Source organism: Bombina bombina, chromosome 1 (assembly GCF_027579735.1).
Source record: "Bombina bombina isolate aBomBom1 chromosome 1, aBomBom1.pri, whole genome shotgun sequence".
Taxonomy (NCBI): Eukaryota; Metazoa; Chordata; class Amphibia; order Anura; family Bombinatoridae; genus Bombina; species Bombina bombina.
The window spans coordinates 820,829,821-820,852,179 of NC_069499.1; the positions used below are offsets into that span (position 1 = coordinate 820,829,821).

At 32.9% G+C, this 22,359-nt stretch overlaps 1 protein-coding gene across 3 annotated transcripts in view; it reads right to left on the bottom strand.

Annotated features, from left to right (window-relative positions):
• The window catches only part of PCDH19 (protocadherin 19), a 184,267-nt gene that overhangs the window by 59,733 nt on the left and 102,175 nt on the right, over positions 1-22,359 (bottom strand). For 2 of the 3 annotated variants that reach the window (XM_053699398.1, XM_053699396.1), the window contains exons 3-4: positions 17,837-17,895; positions 6,571-6,743 (exon numbers count right to left, since the gene is read on the bottom strand). In XM_053699398.1, coding sequence (XP_053555373.1) covers positions 6,571-6,743; positions 17,837-17,895 — 232 coding nt within the window. The remainder of the gene's footprint in view (positions 1-6,570; positions 6,744-17,836; positions 17,896-22,359) is intronic. The other variant, XM_053699397.1, reaches the window with a different exon arrangement.

A 22,359-nucleotide genomic window follows, 5' to 3' on the forward strand; every position in this document is an offset into this window, starting at 1 on the left:
TTATTTATCATTCTCTGAACTATATCAGCAGCACTTATATTCTTGGAACATTAAGTATGCACAGTGCATCTGAAATGATAAGAACGGACTGGTAAAACCTTTTTTCCATTTGACTCATTTATGAAATCAAAACAAAAGGCTTTAATGATGTTTACCGTGAATCGCATTAAACAGCTGAAGACCCGAACACATAATCACAGAATTTTGTTTTTACATCCTTAAGTCTTCGAGCAGTAAGGCTTCCAGCTGAGCTCCAGCTACGGCTTATCTCAAGACAGATCCAACGCCCTGAGGCTTCAATGAGCCCATACACCACAATGAATTCATACTTCTTAATTGAAAAAGACAAGATGTTTGCTTAGAATGTTTGCATCAGTAAGACATTAAAAAAAAAAACATCTATGCCGAAATACAAATGAAACTTTGGATGCAACTGAAGATCTAAAGCTTATGTCTTCTTGGACTGGAAGGTTTTTTACACGTCTCTGATAAGCCGTATGAAATTGTAGAAAAGGGCTACTGTATCATCAGCGTTATAAGTCATCATGCTGCCAAAGAGAATGGGCCGTAGTGATATCATAGAAGCTTTTAAACTGTATAAAAGGAAATGTGATCTTTTGAAAAGGGACAAAGCAAGAGAGATTTTGATAGCAGATAGCAACAGCTGAACCCCTCCAGTCTGTCTGTTTTTTTTTCTGATTTTAAAATACTAATGGTTTTTGATACTTTGGTTTTGCTTTACATTTTAAATAGCCTTACTATTAAATTACCATAAATATATTATGGCCTCTATAGCTATAGTAACCATTGTTATTTCCTGGATTTTGATTTTTGAATCCATGTTTTAGATTAAATATGATTATATATATATATATATTTATATTTATATTTATATTTAAAAAAAGAGCACTCTCACCTTAATGACAACTGCCAGGGTGCCAACAGTTAGCTATAACAAGTGAAAGAAGGCACTCTCTGGTCTTTTCAAGTGTACTTTATTTGAAAAAGCATGACGCTTTGGGGGGACACTCCCCTTCCTCCTTTTCAAATGTACTTTATTTGAAAAAGTGTGACGTTTCGGGGACTGGTCTGAGGAAGGGGAGTGTGTCTCCGAAACGCACTTTTTCAAATAAAGTACACTTGAAAAGACAAGAGTGTTCCTTCTTCCACATATATATATATATATATATATATATATATATATATATATATATATATATATATATATATATATATATATATATATATATATAAAAAATCCTTTTTGTGATTTTGTATTTATTTTTTTATGAATTTCTCTATAATCAGACACTATAATCTAGATCATCAGTTCATCATTTCTTAAATTTGTTTTTCTCAAAGTGCTTACATTTTGCTCATCAATGATTAGTCAGCTGTTAAATGGACCCTTTGATTGCCAAGTCATTTCACATGCTGAAGCCATTTTTAGTTTTCTGCACTTTTAAATATCAAGTTCAAAGTTTTATTAGTCACCCAAGCTCATTATCATCATATCTGTTTTGTTTTGTCTTGTTTTTTCAAGCTGGACAAGCACTCGCATTTTATGTAAAACGTACAGACATCTATCTATCAAAAAAACTATTGAAGAACCAAAATATCTATGTGTTTATCACTCATTTATTTTATTAAGTTCTTTTTTATTTATTTTTTCCAGATATCTTTTGCTCAGGAAAGGATCTGTCTTAGAAATAAGGGATCATTATTTTTCCAAATAAGCACAATGTTGTAAGTTGTTTGCCATTGCTATGGAAATCGCTTGACAGCTGGATGTGCAAAGAAACACCCATTGCTTCTTTTAAAAATATAAGTCTATCATCATTCTATGTATTTTAGGGGATGAGAGGCTACAGAAATTCTTATAATTTTGTGGAACACCAATATGTTGTCATTGTGATTGACTGACAGCCACCTTGGTATGTGATCCCTTATTTAAAAGAGGAGCATCTCCTATTTCAAAAGAGTGATCATCAATTTTGGTTGTAGGCGATAGAATCCATTTCAGAGCCAAGATCCCTAAGAGCACAGAAGAAAAAAAAATCACCTAGTAGACAACTGCAATTCATATTAGCTAACAGGATATGAAAACATTTATTTGAAAGAGGGGAACTCCTCTTTGTATAAGTGGTGTGTGTACATAGTGTATGCTCCACTTGAAGTCATTAAATAAACTAGTTTAATCAAACTAGTTTTATGTTTTAATGTGTAAACTCTGCTAAGTTAAGCTTTTAATTATGCTTTGTAACACAGTATACATAACTATTAAAGGAACATTATACACTCATTTTTTCTTTGCATAAATGTTTTGTAGATGATCTATTTATATAGCCCATAAAGTTTTTTTTTTAAATAAATGTATAGTTTTGCTTATTTTTAAATAACATTGCTCTGATTTTCAGACTCCTAACCAAGCCCCAAAGTTTTATGTGAATACAGTCAGCTACCTTCTCCAGCTTGCTCCTGTTTGTGTAAACGGTCTTTCATATGCAAAAGAAGGGGGAGAGTGTCTTATTTGCCACTTGCAGTGGTCTTTCCAGCTACCTTTTCAACAGAGCCAAACTGACAGCTTCTAAGTAAGTTTTTAAACAGTTTTTTTTATTGGATTTTTATATCAGTATCTGTGCATCTTATTCTTTATAGTAGTGTCTATTACATGCAGTTATATGAAAATGAGTGTATACTGTCCCTTTAACAACTTTAAATCTAAATATGACCAACGAGCTGCATTCACACAAGTAGAAATATATACAATCTGCGTACACACTATTACTAAAAGAAAGGATGCAGCATAAAATATTCTAATTTGTTTTCTCAATGAATATATTCAAATTTCTCATTACACATATTTAAAATAATTTTAAATAAATTGCTCTCTACAGTTTTCAATATTTATTTTATACCCACATATTCAACACTTTTGTAAAGATGCTGGTTTCTTTCTATAAAAGCGTAATATTACAGATCTATAAATTGCCATCGCTTTCTTCCTCTCCCTATAGAAAACGTACAGTATATTGCCTCCATTTCCAACTGATCTTTCTTTATGACTTTGGTCAACAAACCGCAGCCCACTAAAAGTAGAAAAGACAGTTTAAGCATCATAAGAGAATCTTGCTGTTCAATATCAGTGTTTTCTTTCGTCTCCTTTATAATATTATTTTTACCTCTAAACATATTTAGGAAAGCAGTAAAAGATTCCACTTTTAAATAATTCTTATCATTAAACCCACTGATTATGAAGTGTCCATTTCATTAAAGAAAGTATAAGCCTTATGTATTGTATTTGTAGTTATATTTTTACCAATATATACTAAAGGTAGTTATACATAAGATGGATAGGTATACAGAAAATTATTCACTTGTTTAATTAATTTATATATTTTTTGGTAAATTAGTGGTGAATTAGTAGTGAATTTATCTTTATTTAAGCTCTGTTGTACAATTTTTAATGAAAATTTCCAGTAGGCATTGCAAAGAAGCTTGGGAGTTTTTAATCACTTTCAAAGCTGTTTCAATGATTTAGAGAACGTGCCAGAACCATTTGAAAAACACAGACATTATGTTAAAATGTTTATATGTTTTCCTTATTATTATGTATTAATTTTTGCTCCCAAATGGGCAAAAATATTCTTTTTTTTTTTTTTTTTTTTTTAAATGAATACATTTCAAAGCTTTTCCAATTAATCAGTGAAACTGCTGAGTCCATTTTGAAAAAAAAATAACACCCATGTTATGTTACAATATACAAAAGTTTTCATTATTATTATTTTGCTTTTAAGTTGAAACACACATAAAACATAAAACCTAATTTATATGAATACTTATTTTACAGTTCAGCAACATTAACAACATGCATGCAATTAATAAATGAGTATATATATATATATATATATATATATATATATATATATATATATATATATATATATATATATATACGTATATACAAATAAAACACAGAAATGGGCTGCACTTGCAAACCAGAGTGGGTACACACCTAATGCCACTGGCAAAACTCACAACCAAGTGGCATGGGATGTGTACCGACTCTGGTTTGAAAATGCACTCCATTTCTGTGTTTTGTACCTGTCTAGGAAAATTACAAAAGTCAGTGTCACCCTTGTTTGGTTAAAAACTAGCATGTGTGGCTGTAGGTTAGGTACCCAATGGGATAAGAGACCTTGATGTGTTCCTGGGCCTATCACTATTGGGCCAAATGCTTTGCTTGTGTACATTCTCTCTCTCTCTCGTCACATTTATTATTGCACAAATTAATGCAGCTCCCCCTGATCCATGGTTTGTCAGTCACCTCAGACGAGTTTAGATTGAGATGGTCGAGAGGTTAGTAAAGCTCATTCTTATGCCCGACACTTTTTAAAAAGCATTTTACAGGATTGTGCAAATGAATCTACACTGTGACTGCAACAGCCTCTGCAGCATTATAACCAAATGCCTATAACCTACTTAAGTGTTGGAAGACTATTCAGGTGGATTGGAATCTACACCAATATTAGTTGAGATCATCAAGATCTAGGAAATGTTGTCAATTAAATACAATAAAGCAGATGAGCAATAAATAATTATCACTTTACAATTGTTATTTAACTTTACTTCTTGGGATATCTTACGCCCAAATGATATAGCTAGCCTCTAAAAAGTAGTTGTGATGCACAGCAAATAATAAATTGCTATTACACAAGAAATTACTGATGCCAAGGCTTGGAATCTTACAGGTTACATTTATTCCAACAATGCAAATGCTTTTTATGCTGCCAAATACATCATTTCTTTAATACTAATCCCTAGTTTTCTAGGCAAAAATCATACCTTGATTAAATGCAACAGGGATGAAATGCATTGATTTGAGTAGAAAATGGATTTCAACTATATATTAAATAATTTTATTACTATGATTTTGAACTTTCCAAACTCCAAAACAAATTAGCCAGTTATATTTTTTTACTGTATTTCCTAGATCATTAAAATGCTGTCCCCTGTTGCAAGGTATTTGCAATTAACATATGATATTCTTTATAAAACTGGGGTAAATGCTTGCTTTCATTCTTGCCAAAGGACTATCTGAAATACTTATACAATACATTGAGGGAAAGATATATATATGAGGCAATTATTGACAGGGGAGTTTAACCCTTAAAAAATGGACTAATGAAAAAAAATATGCTCTCTTCTGCACAGTCAAATCACATCTATGTCTCTTTAAATTCACATGCACATTATATATCAGTGCAGTAATACTGTTTAACACATTTAATGGTGTTAAATATGAATTCTGTCCCAGGCATTAGATATCTGTTCTTCCAAGCAACACATCTGACACATACTGTACAACATGTAACATAATCACTAGAATAATGGAAAAGCAGCTTGAAGACCTTATGGTAAACCCTCATTTTAACATGTAAACTAATGGAAAAGATGCAGATAACTGTGTAGACAAATCAATTTTAAGTATAGTATATGGTTACCAATAAGCATCTGCCAGAACACTTTATGAAGACTACTGCACTTATATTACAACACACAGATTGCAAAAATACCAAAAAACTAATTATACAATTAAAGGGACAGTCTAGGCCAAAATAAACTTTCATGATTCAGATAGAGCATGTAATTTTAAACAATTTTCCAATTTACTTTTATCACCAATTTTGCTTTGTTCTCTTGGTATTCTTAGTTGAAAGCTTAACCTAGGAGGTTCATATGCTAATTTCTTAGACCTTGAAGGCCACCTCTTTTCAGAATGCATTTTAACAGTTTTTCATCACTAGAGGGTGTTAGTTCATGTATTTCATATAGATAACACTGTGCTTGTGCACGTGAAGTTATCTGGGAGCAGGCACTGATTGGCTAAACTGCAAGTCTGTCAAAAGAACTGAAATAAAGGGGCAGTTTGCAGAGGCTTAGATACAAGATAATCACAGAGGTTAAAAGTATATTAATATAACTGTGTTGGTTATGCAAAACTGGGGAATGGGTAATAAAGGGATTATCTATCTTTTAAAACAATAAAAATTCTGGTTTAGACTGTCCCTTTAAATACAGATATCTATTAATGTACAGAATGTGTGTTTAGCATTTTTTTTCTACAATACATCTTTCATTTACAATGCTGCATTGTAGTTGAGGGATTTGGAAAACATTATATAACAAGTTGGTATTAATATTTTTTTTTAATTTATTTCCAGTTTTTTTCTGCATAAGCAGCCTTGCTCAAGGCAAAGTAAAGATGGGGAATGCTTATACAGCTGAAAACGTCAACAATACATCCTAATCATTTATAAAGAAAGAGCAAAATGCTTGCACTTTTGTTGCTATTGCTCAAATTCTCCAGAGCTTTAGATTGACTCTTTTTTTGCATTATAATTAAAAGCAGCTCTGGTACACCAACCAAAGGAGGTGATATTTTACAGGCAAGCTAAATTCCTGAAGACCTGCAGCGTTTATGCACACAATTCAGTATGTACTGTTATTTATTTATTTTTTTGGCCCTATCTTGTTTTTTTTTTTTTTTTTGTTTGTTTTTTGCAGTACCTTGGTCTGGTAGCTGAGTCCCCATTGAGTTTGCACTAGTGTTCAGCACGTCATTGACAGCGGTGTCACAGTATAAACCCCGCTGGACATCATGTTCGCTGTCCGTTTGGTCACTCTCCTCATGCCCGCTGTCCTTGAGACTGTTCCCCTCTAAGTCCTTGAAGGTTGAACTGCTGGGGAAAGAAACAACAATAAATTAGTGTCATGTCAAGTTCTATCAGATAACATTTTCCTTGACTGCATCAAATAATAGTATTATCCCTACAGCCAAAAAAGTAAACAAAACCGAATGTATAAGATTCTTGTCAAACGTCTTAGTATTATATGATTGCAGAAACCAAAAACTTATATTAATTTATTCAACACAAGTTTCCAAAGATTGAAATAAATAAATAAATAAACCTTCTGCAACACATTTAATGAAGTCTATATGTTTTGATGCAGTGAGCTGTACTCAGCCCAATTTGAACAGTAACAGCAACATTAGCTAGTACTAAGTGAATTATCTAGCATTTTACAGTCTTATTATGGTGCAGTATTGATGGAAGCGTTGAGGGCTAATATCAAAACTTGACAATAATATTGATAATAAACCAGAGTGTCAAACTGAAACGAGTGATATTGCTTTATAATTAAATCATACTGGAATATATTAATAGACTGTTTTGTGTCATAGCAAACCTAGCCATATGTCTTGTAGAACATCATATTCCAAACACTGAAGTCATTTAAAAGAAGTACAAAATACTCTGCATACAATTTTTGCAGCTCACGCTTAGATACAAAACATGACTTTTAAATAAAGACATAATAAAAAAGTACAAAAATAAAATGTTCCTTTTTTTTGCACATTTTAGAGTTGAACAAAGTTCCTTTTTACTGTGTCTATATAATGCCTTCAAATAAAATACCATTTAGGAGGACGTAACCAATAAGCCAATCAAAACTGGCATATTTGGTTATTGTTTTCTACACAATTCATGTTGGATATCGCAGGTGTAAATTAAACTTTGACAGATTACTTTTTTGATTACAGCTAGACTTTTAACCATTTTGTAATGTTTGATCAACAATGCCTACGTTTTTGCAGCCACCTTTTTTTTTTAGTTACTGAATGTTTTTAACTCCTTTACAGTGGTTAAAGACATGGGAAAAAATGTATTTAGTTTATTAGTAAAATGTTATTTTATATATATATATATATATATATATATATATATATATACTTGAACAGGCCTGTGAGTGCAGTATTTATTTAACATTATATATATATATATATATATATATATATATATATATATATATATATATATATACACACACACACAAATAAGGTTCCATCTGTAGCCACACCCCTGGTAGTGGCAAAAATCTTGGCCCTGCAGACCCTGCAATGCCTGGTGGCTCACAGGTAAGAGTGGCCCGCTGCTTGTCCAGATTTTCAGGGCTAGTGGGCCACTGCAGTTCTGCGTCCCTGCTGGGCACCAGGGGCAGGGAGCAGAGGTAGTCCACAGAGCATCTTGCAGGGCCACTCTGCTACCGACCTGGCAGCAGATGAGGCCTAGAACAACAATCGCTGTGGGGCCTAGAAAAAAACTCTTCTGCTCCTGCCAGGTGTGCAGTGTTTTCTCTATGTGTTTAACCCTGCAGCAGGAGCATAAGGCAGGGGGCGTTGAGTCAACAACAATAAAAAAAAATTCTCTTGGAAAATAGGGCAGTGTATTTCTGTTATGTCAATTTCAATCAATTTCATTTCGATTAGGATGTCCAACTCCGGTCATAAAAACTACAGCAAGGCCAGGATTAAAAGAATTTTCTGCTTGATTAATAATCAATTTGACTGATACTGAATGATACAACTGTGCTGAAGCAGGAAGATTTTAATTCTGACATGTTTTATGGGCTTAAAGACTAAAGATGGACATCATTTTTTCGCATGGCAGAAAATGAAAGAATTTCTATGTCCCTCTAACTTGTTTTAGGGTTGACCACTATTAAAATGTTATTAAACAAAATTGTTTTTATTTATTTTATTTAAAACAGGGTATTTCAAAAGGTATTGGAGCTTTCTATCATCCTTGCTTATGTCGCTATGCTGAAAAAAAATCTCTCATATCAGACTTGTAGAGGTTTTTCCTATCCACCAATACAGCTGTGGGAGTTGTCCTTATTAGTCAGTAAACAATTAAATTGGTGGTAAATGTAGAGTTTTGAAGATCATATATGTCATAGATTATAAATATATAAGCAAGCTTTGCATTTTTTTTTAATTTAAATAAAAACTTACATTTAATATTCTCCTTTTCTGTTCACCAGCCACCACACCTGCATTTCCTTTTTTTACATGATTTGTCAGTTGTGTGGTGCAGCCAGTATGAGAGGCACTCCACACCCTATGTATTTCAACAGCAGAACACTCTTTTTGGGGTATCTCACAAAGGCACAATCCCCCTGTGACTGCAGCAGTAAACAGTGAGCATATTCACTGTTTAACTTAAAGGGCAATTATATTTAAAAAATTACATGGATTAATTCTACAGAGCATGTAACTTTAAGACTAGTGACCCTGCACCTCTGTGTGTTTAACCCCCACAAAGGTGTTAAACACATAGCAGAAGTACCTCTCTTGATCTGCAGAGTATTGTAGGTCCCAAGCAGAAACTGTCACACAACCCTTTAAACTGCAATGCAGTATGGTAAATACATAGGGTGTGTGATGCCTCTCTTATTGGTTGCACCACATGCCTGTCAAATCCTGAATAAAGGAAATGCTGGGGAAGACTAAATATAAGTTTATTAATAAATTATAACTATTTTAAAATGTATAATCGTTCCTCTGTCATATGCTTGATACATTTTTGTTGTGTACAATGTCATTTTAAAGTCAATTTATTTACACATGCACTTTTTTTGCCAAATTGTACTACATGGGCACGAAGAGACATTTGTGGCAAAAAACGGCTTTTAACAATTCAGTATATCTATTTTAATATGCCCATAAATATGCAAAGTGTATATTTATAGCTAAGTGTTCTGAAATGCAAGAGCTTTTTATTCTCATCAGTATGTACATCAGATATTCTTTCTTTGCTTTTCTACCTCATTAAAATAAGTCCCATTATCTGTCTCTACTCTATAGGCCTCGGTGCTTGTAACAAGTTTAAATTGGATAGCTTTTAACCTCTTTGCAGCTGGTAGATTCTGCAATTCCTCCTTGTAGTTAATAAATGTACAATTGACCAGAAATAGACTTTTATAAAGCTTATGGGTTCTACCATACTGTGATACTAGGCAGATTGAGTATAATTTAGCACAAGGTTATTAAAAAAAAACATTTAGGAGAATAGTTTGTTATAATACAGTGGAAAAAAACCTGTTTAACACATTCTGCTGTGCAAAAAAAAAAAAAAGATATATATAAATCTTCAGTTTGAATTGGGGGACATAGATATAAATATATATTGAGTAAAAATGCACTAGTTATCACATTTCTTTCATATATTGATAAGATCTTTTGTATTTTGCTTCTTTAAGATAAAACATTGTTAACCTAGATAGAATTTGGGGATTATTCGCAACCCTATGGCTTCTCTAAAAAGTATTTGCATATGACAGCTATTCCATGAGCGCAGGTGAAATAATCAGCCGATGGGTGAGTTTATTATTTCACCTGTGCTCTAGTTAAAGTGCCAATTTTTTTCTTTCATGATTCAGATAGAGAATACAACGTTAAACAACATTTCAATTTACTTCTATTATCTAAATTGCAGCAACCAATCAGCATCTACTGAACCTATTAAATATGCTTTTCAACAAAAGGCTATCAAGAGAAGGAAGCAAATTAGATAAAAGAAGTAAATTGGGAAGTTTTTTTTGTTTTTTTTAAATTGTATTCTCTATCTAAATCATGAAATAAAATCAATTGGGTTTTATGTCCCTTTACCATAAAATGAATAGTAGAAGGATGGTAAGATTCATTAAACTATTCTTTCTCTTAATTTTTTATGGACATAGTGAAACCTGTTTTTATCTGACTTAAAGGGAAACTAAATTAAACTTTCATGACATAGATAGAGCATGCAGTTTTGAATACAACACTGCAAATATCAAATTCTGTACGTTCTTTTTATATGCATTATTTCGGAGGCACCAGCTAGTACTGAGCATGTGCCAGAGTGCATAGTGTATACCTAAACAAGCCTGTAATTCAATGATGGCTGTCACGTGATACAGGGTGCAGGGAAATTGAAGGAAACTTTGAAATTTGTCAGAAACAAAATCTACTGCTGTTATTCAACCCTTCTGTATGTAATAGTCCTTTATTGCACTGTTCAATTGGGATGGGGGCAGGGAGTGTCAGTAAAGGGCCACATGTATACCGCTGTGGTGCATGTTAGAGACACCTGATTAAAAAGCTGTAGTCACAAGTATTAAAAATAAATACATTTTCAACAGTGAAATTTACAGAACATAAGTACATATACCCCTATAAATGTAATACGTTTTACATAGCTCCCAACTGTTTTGGTTTTTTTAGGTAGGTTTGGGAAATTGTGTGCCTGGGCGACCAGTGTTTTGTGAGTGAAAACGTAGGCTATAGGGCAGGGCAAGGCTGTGGGTGTGGATTGGTGTGTCATGGGTGGAGCTTGTGAATTCTGAGAACAGCAATGCACTACTTGGAGCTAACTGCTGATTGGTGGCTTAACATATACGCCTCGGCTCATTCATTGGCTCATCTTATGTGCTCAGCTAGCTCCCAGTAGTGCATTGCTGTGTCTTCAACAAAGGATACCAAGAGAATGAAGCAAATTTGATAATATAAGTAATTTGGGAAGTTGCTTAACATTGTATACTCTATTTGAATCATGAAAGAAAAAATCTGGTTTCATATCTCCTTTAAATGTACTGTACGTGCCTCACAAACTTGGTGTGTACTTCTTTTCCTACATTGTGTCAGGGTAACTATGAATATACAACGCAGGTTTGCATTTTATGGAAGCATACTAATGTACCAATTTAGTTATGTGATATCTAGGTTTCTACATAGATCTAGATAATAATTATTTTTATTTTTTTTAAATTTGTGTCAGATGTGAATCCTGTGCCCATGTTTGCAGCCAGCCCTTGAACAGTACTTAGAAATTTTAGGACACACCCAAGCTGCACTTATAGGCCTTGAGGATCTAAAGATCTCCGCTCTTACCAGATTATCGAAGAAGTTGTTAGAAAGGCACATTTTAGCATAAGAGCTGTTTAACTAGTTATACAGGGATCTGGGTGTCAGACACACATACATTGTAATATAATGCTCAAAAAAAGGCCCACAATCATTTAGTAACATTTATTTCCATGCTGGAAAGTTTTTGATCATTTGAATTATTTATTTACTATTAAAATATTGACCGGTTTTATTAATTTCCATATAGAGCAGTCATAAGGATGTAAAATATTGACTCATATCATCTCTCTGCATGTAGAAGATGGTATCGGCTTAGATTAATAGCAAACCAGTACAGAATAATGAAAAGAGCCAGATAAAATCAGGAAGTGGAAGAATGACTTATCTAGGTCCAAGAGAATGCTGCATCATTATGGATTATTCTTGGATCATCTGGTTTTTGAACATTCATTTTTTATACAAATGGGGATTTATGGAAATAGTACATACACATTCTTCTGAAGAGATTCAGTACATACTCATTCTTCTGAAGAGATTCATACTTATAAATAGTTTCATTATTTATATTTCTTTAACAGCTCATCATTCAATAAAAATAATCAAATACAAGTATTCCCCAAATTTATGTTATTCAGCTAATGTGAGATAAATATACAACGGCTTGATAAACATTTCTTTCGGTTACTTGTCAAATAGCATCTTTACAACTGAACCATATATTATTTTAAATAAAATATATATTAAAAAATAACATTTAATGTAGGCAAGATGTGGAATAAGGAATGTGAAAAATACTGTGAAAATTATTCTAAGAAATATTTTTCTGAATATATTGCATATTAGAGATGTGCATTAATTTCTTTAAGAGTGCAATTTTTTTGCGAAAACCGGATATTCATTTAATTTTAAAGAATATCCGAATGAATGCACCAGCGAAATTGAAAAAAAATAACAAAATGCTAATACAATTAATCAGTATTCATTCTTCTTCTTTAAATTACCCTAAGTCCTTTAGTCCAAGTCCTGGGATATGCCGCGCTTAGCATCCTATTAGCGTGACCAGGACTCTGAAGAATAGAAGTGTATTAGCGTGGCTCTCCCATGCGCTAAAAGTAAGTATAAGCTACAGGTGAACTTTTTCACCTGTAGCTTAGGGACATGTACATTCACTTAACAAAAACAAATGTAAAATGTTCTACAAATATTAGGTATTAATTTAGTTGAAAACGAATACCGAATAATGCAGCCAGCGAATTTTCTAGGAAACAAAAATACCCTGAATATTCGTTATTGAACTGAACTTTTCTGGGCTGCACAAGTCTACTGTATATTTTGGTTTTATTAAAAAGAAAAAAAAAAATTCAACATGCCTTTGCAAGATTTCCGCTTACCCATGACACTAATCTCTTCCCATCCTAACAGAGCAACATTTTAACCTGTAACATGCTGTTTGAGACCAATTAAGGCGCAAGATACAATTACATTTCAAACATTGCAACATTTTAAGCTCTACAATTCCTGACATTGTGTTTTTATAGTAAAACATACTTCTAGGTTAACTATTCTTCCACAACCATAAAGATCTATCACTCCTCTGAATATATGGAGCTGAACGACTCTAGAATGACATTTGAATATTGAATGTAAAGGCAAACTTTATTTCTGCATACAAACGTCATAACTTTAGTAAGCCCAAGGTCTAGTCACCTTCATATTTGATTAGACTGAGTGTTAATTTATTTTTTTCAGTATATGAAATGAATGTAACATTCTAAATCATAACTGTTGAAATAATGAGCATATCTTTTTTTAAATATTCAGATGGTGCATGCTAAAACAAGGGTTATGTCATTTAAATAATTGTGTAGAAATAGTCACCCATCTCCAAATTGGCAAATCATTTGTATTTAAGGCTGTGTGTGAATGAAAAGTGTTATTTAATTAATTAGTTAATTATAAAGTAAATACATTTAATTAAAAAAACTCTTGATTTCTTCTTTTCTAAAATACAAATTAAAAATTTAATTTGTTGTAACAGTTTCCCCAAGATCCCTATTTGCAACTTAAAATTTACAACCTATTTACAACCTTAAAAACTTTAAAAATACAACTATTTCCTGCTTAGCTTAGTATCTATGGCAACCAAATGGACCACCTACCAATTTATTTATTTTTTTACAGAGCTGGTACAGATTGTAGTTGTGAAATTACATCTATATCAAAGCCTTTAAAATGTTCAGTTTACAATAAAGATGTAATTTGTTCAGTAGTAAAACATTTGGTTGGTTTCCAAGCTGTACCCATTCATTCAAATTTATAAACAAAATTAAAGCTTCAGGGTTTGTTGTTTTTTTTCTTTGTTTTTTTGTTTTTTACTGCAGTAATAAATACCCAGAGTCTTTGGAGAATATGGCATAATATTGAAGTTATGAAATAAACCTTTTTTGTGTCAAACTCCAAACTAAAAACTTTACCCTGTGGCTTTATGGCTAAACATCTTAAGTAAAAAAAACTTATGATATAATCTTTGAAAGAAATGAGTGGCATATATTGATTATTTTCCCAGAAAATAGAAGAGCAAAATGTTTTCAGGCTAATGTGTTTTTTTGTATCTGAAATATTGTTTCAATAATATATTTTTGTCTTGTAAATCTTTCTACCTTTATGTATATGTCAATAATTACCATTGCTAAACATTTAAAAATATTTTTAAAAAAAAGAAACCACATGGAAATATTATAACAATATTATATAAAAAAAACTATTATATAAATAATTTTTTAATTAATTGAAAATAGAACACATTTTTTGTTGGATACAACATTATATATATATATTAAAAAATAACTTAAATGTTTCTTTTTTTTTGTAGGTTTTAATAAAGAAAAATGTACCATATGTCAGAATATTAAACCATACAGAATTTAATCATAAAGTAGTTTAATTTGTAAAATTGATAGCAATGCAAAATATCTAAAACTTTCTGTCAAGAGTCAGTAATGTGAAGTCCCTCAGAGAAATTTTAGCTTGTAAACTGTTGATCTCACAGAGTACTGGATGTTTAGATACTAAAGAAATACACCTATATTACAATATAAATCTTAACAAAAATAAAGTGATTTTTCTCCATGCCAGGACTGTGATACTCTTACTAAAGTATAAATATTAATTACTGGGTTATTATTGTTTTAATTGTAAAGTGCAAGGAAATTCTGTAGCACTGAATTCAACTGGGTTCCATCAAAGTTAATTTTGGAGTTTCTTATTAAATGTACTCAAAGTTTATTAAAAACAGATCAAAATATACTCTTCCACTTTATTTAAAACTCAAGATATGAAGCAGAAGAGCTTTACAATTGATTATATGCACACACTAATGCCTTATGCAGACGTTTATTAACTGAAACCCTCAAGCACTAGCTTTAAAGGATTTTCCTATCTAAACCTCACTGTGTCAATCACAGTGACTGAGCCTGTTATGGGGTCCTTGGAGGCCAGAGTTTAAGGGATACAAAAGGCAAAGTTAATATTTGACCCACAATCAAAAGAAAACAAAAACTAAAATAAAAAGAGATTAAAAAACTGTTAATTATTGGGAATAAACATTCAAATGCGATATTAAAATGTTAAGAATCATGCCAGAGCGATATTTGAATGATAGAACATGTGTTCTACTATTTGACTGTCAAATTACAAACACTTGGCCATCACTAATAAACAGTTTTCTTTTCTTTGTTTAACTCATGTACACAACTCAAAATATGACTGATTTAAAGGGACAGTCAAGTCCAAAAAAAACTTGTCATGTATCAAATAGGGCATGTAATTTTAAACAACTTTCCAATTTACTTTTATCACCAATTTTGCTTTGTTCTCTTGGTATTCTTAGTTGAAAGCTAAACCTAAGAGGTTCATATGCTAATTTCTTAGACCTTGAAGGCCATCTCTAATCACCACTAGAGGGCATTAGTTCACGTGTTTCATATAGATAACATTGAGCTTATGCACGTGAATTTACCATGGAGACAGCTCTGATTGGCTAAAATGCAAGTCTGTCAAAAGAACTGAAATAAGGGGGCAGTCTGCTAAGTCTTAGATACAAGGTAATTACAGAGGTAAAACGTGTATAATTATAACTGTGTTGGTTATGCAAAATTGGGGAATTGGTAATTAAGGGATTATCTACCTTTAAAAACAACAAAAACTTTAGTGTTGACTGTCCCTTTAACAGTAACACATTAGAATACAATTAAAGGGACACCCATATTATTTAATTCAGTGTTATAGTAAAATATTTTTTCAATACCCTTGCGCTCGCTGAGCCATGGATAAGATACCTCCATATTTCACACTAACAGCAAAATCTATCACAAAAACACTTACTAGAAGCATTTTTGAGAACACAAGTTTAGGCAAGAATATACCTTTAATAAGAGAGAGAGAGGAGAGAGAGAGAGAGAGAGAGAGAGAAAGAAAGAAAGAAAGAAAGAAAGAAAGAAAGAAAGAAAGAAAGAAAGAAAGAAAGAAAGAAAGGAGGAGGGAGAGAGAAAGAGAGAAAGGAGAGAAAAGAGGTTGGAGAGAAAGAAGAGAGGAGATAAGAAAGAGAAGAGAGGGAGGAGAAAGAAAGGAGAGAAAAGAGTGAGGAGAGAGAGAGAGCGAAGAGGAGAGAGAGAGAGCGGAGAGGACAGAGAGAGAGGAGAGGACAGAGAGAGCGGAGAGGAGAGAAGAGAGAGGAGATAAGAGAGAGGAGAGAGGATAGAGAGAGGATAGAGAAAGGAGAGAAGAGAGAGAGAGATATACATTATAATTTATATTTACTACTTAGAGTGCCTAGTGTGTTCACACACAAGTTAATTACGTAAATAAAACATTTTTGGATTTATAAAGTAAAGATAAAACCATTAGCAGGTGAAATGTAATCACTTATCTCTCACTAACATAAAACAAGTAGCTCAAGCACTTCCATAATTACTGAGTACCTTGTATTTGACTCCATAATGTGCAGTTTTTGTCCACTGTATTGTTTAAAAGGACAGAGATACAAAACATAATTTGTTTTAGTGGAGTAGAGTTGTTTTTTTTTTCATGTCATTGCTTGTTGCATTACTTTAGAGAACACAAAAAAAAAAACTAACATGGACATTCCAGTAAGGTTTGCTGAAATCTTCTATATTAACTATTTTTCCCCCTTTCTTTCTGCTTTAAGTATATGACTGTAGAAAAGTGTTGTGAATAAAAAAAATAAGTAAATAAAACCTATTGGTGTGCTTAGACAGTAAACTTCCTGGTGACTGAGATAAAATAGTTTGCGTGTGAGAAACCACAAAACCATCATAGAGATGAAATTAGTACCATGGGAACAACCTCTTTGAAGATAATTTAAGTTTTAGCTTTGAAGAGACTTCTTTTATTGAAAAGCAAATCTGCATGACATTGTTATGTATCCTGAGGTGAAGTCATCCAGTATTGAGCTATGGAGGGATGTTTACTTTTGCATTCCTAGCTTTTCACTGGGTGAATGAAAGCTACAACAGAGTAGGGTGGGGATGTGAGATAGCTGCTTGACTGTATTAATAGTAGTCATGGTTTTGATTGATGAAGCCTTCACATAAAAATAATGAGAGAGGCAGATGTGTCTCATTGTGTAGCAGGTGTGTTTGTTTTCCTTCGTACATCTCAAGCAATAAATATATCTACTGTGTTGTTAGCTTGTTTTTGACCACCAGACCATTCACTTGTCTTCCTGTGTAATAACACTACTATAATTAAACAAGAGCTGAATCTGAATTAGTGTCTGTTACAAAGCAAATTTGTCTTCTTTTGTCTCACTCACTTTCTCTAAACCATAAATTGTAAAAAGGATAGAGGCCCACATTTCATCTAAACCTACTCTTGTAAATAGATTGTTGTCAGGGAGATGCAGCCAACACATTCTTTGCTTTACAATAAAACACAGAAAATCCAGTAGACTTGAAAAGCTATGTTAGTTATTAAAAAAAAAAAAAAAAAAAAAAGAAGTTATTTTGAAATCTAGGTATAGAGGACTTCAGCTTGTGAAAATAATTGATTTTCAGTAAAGGACTGTACCTTTTGATCAGATGTGCTCTGCTATTCACATAGTTTGTGTCAAATGAGTAATTTTCAGTCTGAAAAAGAACAAAAGAAAGAAGAGGGAGTTATTTGCTTGTATGGCAATTTACTAACAGGTGAAGAGTTACAAAAGCAGGCGGAAGAGAAGGGCGCACCGCAGAGTGCTCAGGTCATGAATCTGAAATAAAATAAAAACGTGATAAGTGCTGTAAGACAAGTTGTAGCATTTTAAAAAATACAGACACAGCATTTACAGTCCCACTTGGATTTTTAAAGGTGAATTTAAAGGGATAGTAAACCCCAACATTTTCTTTTATGATTCAGATAGAACATACAATTTTAAACAACTTCTATTATGAAATTTGCTTCTTTTAGCCAATCACAAGAGACAAATGTGCGCAGGCACCAATTAGCAGCAGCTCCCACTAGTGTATGCTATGTGCGTATACATTTTCAACAAGGGATACTAAGAGAACGAAGCACATTTGAAAATAGAAGTGAATTTAAAAGTGTCTTAAAATGACATGCTCTATCTGAATCATGCAAGTGTAATTTTGACTTTCCTAATTAAACGTAAATTGTAATTTGTTACAATATTTTTGAAGGTGAATTTAAGTGCAATAATTAAACATATCTTGTAGTTTGTTACAATATTTTAACATGTTTAAAGGGACAGTAAAGTAAAAAATGAAATAGTCTCAAATTTGCTTACTTCTTTTTGCAGCCTTTGTTGAAAAGCATACCTAGGTAGGTTCATGAGCAGCAATGCACAGCTGGGAGCTAGTGATTGGCTCTCCAGATGTTTTTATCTTGCTTCCAGTAATGCATTGCTCTTATAATACTAAGAGAACAAAGCAAATTTGAGAATATAACCTGCTCTATTTGAATCATGGAAGTTTAATTATGACATCGTTGAGCAGATTGGCTGATGAGTCAATTAGCTAGCAAAAAGCATTTAATTTAATAATACATTGTTATAAAGAATTAGAGCATTTTAATATTAAATATCCTTTAAATGGACACTCTACTGCAAAACATCATGCTCTTGTTTTTTATGTTACTGACCCCCCCCCCCAACACACACACACGGGTTAAATACATAGGTATATTCCCACACAAGAGCCACAAGTAATGCAGCTCCCACGCAGAACACAGCTGGCGATTGGTGGGTTGCTCAACATAACTTTACCAATATGTTTAACATCTTTGCAGCTGTACAGATAACAAGGGCAGCAATCTTGAACAAAGGTGTATTAGGTATAAAAGATGTGGCATTTAATTAACTATATATTATTTTCAAACATGTAAAAAAAAAAAAAACTTATTTTAAGCTATTTTAATAATTGACCACAAACAGCAATATGACACTATATATCAGCTTGATGGAGTTAGCAGAAAACATCAGATGAACCAATGATAAGAGGCACAAATGTACTTCAATTATCTAATTTGCTTCGTTCTCTCTCTCTGAAAAGCATACCTAGGTAGGCTGAGGAGCTTGGAGCTAGCTGCTGATTGGTGGCTGCATATATATATATATATATATATATATATATATATATATATATATATATATATATTACAATACACACAAGAATAAAGTCTAGCACTCGCTCACAAGCTCTCAGCTAAGTTTTAAAGAAACTGGAAGAGTCAGTTACCACATATGGCCACATTGGGACAAGCCCAGGTACCACGTCAAGGTCTCTTCCAAAACCTGGGACCCTAATACAGCCACACAAATGCAGGCTCACACACAGGTGCAAGCTCATATTTGTGTGGCTGTATTAGGGTCCCAGGTTTTGGAAGAGACCTTGACGTGGTACATGGGCGTGTCCCATTTGGCCAAATGTGGTAACTGACTCTTCCAGTTTCTTTAAAACTTAGCTGAGAGCTTGTGAACGAGTGCTAGACTTTATTCTTGTGTGTATTGTAATGTCTGTTTAATAATTTTCCCAAGCGACTTGCTCCCAGGCTGGTCTGGGCCAAGACTGCATGTGACTCTAGAAATAGTGCATCTTTTTGAGAGTGATATAGCACCATAGATGAGTAGTGTTTCAGGGTCAAGTGATGTGTCCCCGGTCCAGTCTGGGAGTACTGTTTAACTTTCCTTTTTATATATATATATATATATATATATATATATATATATATATATATATATAGAAGTTATTTGGAAAGTTGTTTAAAATTGTACACTCTATCTGAATTAAGAAAGAAAAAATGTGGGTTTCGTGTCCCTTTAAACATGTTGAAAATGTATTTTTTCTTTGAAAAAACGTGAAGTAAAAGTTATTTAAATTTAAACTGAAACTAACAAAGCATTACCAGTTGTTGATTTCGTACTAGTGCTGATAGGATTATAGGTACTTCCTGCTAAATCTCATTGCTTGAATAGCTAATAAGCCAACATGCATTTTTACAGGCCAAAAAAAATCAACATGTTTAAATGATACTCTTTCATAAGATTATATATATATAATGCATAATTAAATGTTATACACATGAAGATACAAATACACTGCACATAACTATACTCAAACTATACATAAACACTGTAAAAATAAAGCTTTCTCCTTAGAACTGGAAAGTTTCTAGGATGGCAGCTGAAGACTGCAAGCACCAATGATCTTTACACAAGTACTGCACACACAATAAATTAATGGCAATTGGTTCACTGGAGACCACAAAGGACAGTCAATGTGACCACAATCTGTTTCTAAACTAATTGCTTCATATTCCCAAACGGAGCTAATTTTGCATGTGTCAATTTAACACTGATGTTTTTCTCTTTTGTATACAGAATTCATGTTATTTTTTATTTTTTTTTAAATTGTACCATGGTGTAATGTGTCTATGTTTTATTGTTGCAGAATATGTTGGCCCAATACTAACAAAGGGTAATACTGTTATTATCATTATTATTATTAATAACAATAACAACATGTGTACACAAATGGTAGACAAGTATCCTCATATATTTAAAATAAAACAATACTATAGTAATAAAAAAGTTAGGTAACCTACATAAGAGATAGCAAAGTAGTATTTTTTATTTCAATAATAATTTAATTCAAAGATGTAAGATAAAAAAAAAAAGTTTTCCCCCAGTTGCTTATGACTGAATAGCGCAACTTTTTTTTTACTCTTTTAGAAATGTTAAAGGAACGATGCACTCCAAATTTTTTTACTATGTATATGAAAGAACAGTGTTTTACATATGTCAAAAAAAGTTTTTCCTAGGAACAGGGCCGGACTGAGAAATCAAACCAGCCCTGTATTCCAGCCCCCCTGGCCCTTGGCTCAGCTCCTCCCCTGGCCCCTTTCCTTGCCTGGCAAGTGTTCTAAGTGGTGACTGACCTGCCCCCCCAAGGTCTCCACATCAGAAGCCATACTGTCAGGAGAGGAGCTGCTTTGAATAGATGTGCTGTGCGTGTGTACAGGGGTCACTTCATGACCTCCCTATGCATGCTCTGCCAACTGATGTGGCCCTGCAGTGGCTGAGGCCCAACGGGAAATCTCCCGGTATCACAGCGGGCCAATCCGGCCCTACCTCGGAAACAAATCTGTTTAAATTGAAATTGAAACAAATACTGCAGCATTGGTTTTGTACTTCCTAATAATACTCACAATGATAAGTACAACTGCCTCTTTTTACTGGTAGGGAGGGACACACTATTGCAAGTTTGGAAAGAAGAGGATTTACACATGTTTAATCATCCACAAAGTCATTAAACAGCTTTATGAAAAGTCTCTTCATTCCTCCAAAGCAGATTTATAGGATTGTAACATTTTCTAAGTGTGCACCTGAAGTTATAAATATAAAGATTAACTGGGATCTGACATTTTTAGAAAAAAACACAAATATTTTTTTTTAAATCTTTTGTTCCGACTTTATGACTTATAAATAACCCAAAATCATTACAATCATACAAACGTCACTTTATGTCTTTCAAAAACTACTACAAATTCAGAAACAATTACATTTAAATTTAACTGGGGATCTAACAAAGTGGTATTTTCACAAGATAAATTGGTGTTGTTTTCTAAATGTTTTCTAAAATGTCTTAAACCCTTTTTTAATAAACAATGCAGGCCAATTACAATGGATGTTTTCTCTCCCAAAGAGATCACTGTGGTTTATCAGGGTGGTCTGGTAGGGGCTAAAGCTCTGAGTCTATGGCTGTAACGTCCTAAATGCCCTTTGGGACATATTCCTGTTTAGCTGCGAGCAACAACTTAAAATATAGTAGCACCCAAAAGGCACATTCTTGTTTTGTTAGGCTCAACATTATCTGAACACTGGCATATGCTAGGGAGCCAAAAAGTTTAAAATATAAGTTATATATACATAGCATAAACCCCACGCTGAACCCTTGCTGAATAAGAGGACAAAAATGTAAAGTGATAGCATACTGTAAATCTGTTTTTACCTTAGTGTGTTTACCAGTAACTTGTCAGACCGGCTGCAGAGATTAAAGGACCACTCAATGCAGTAGAATTACATAATTAATAAATAC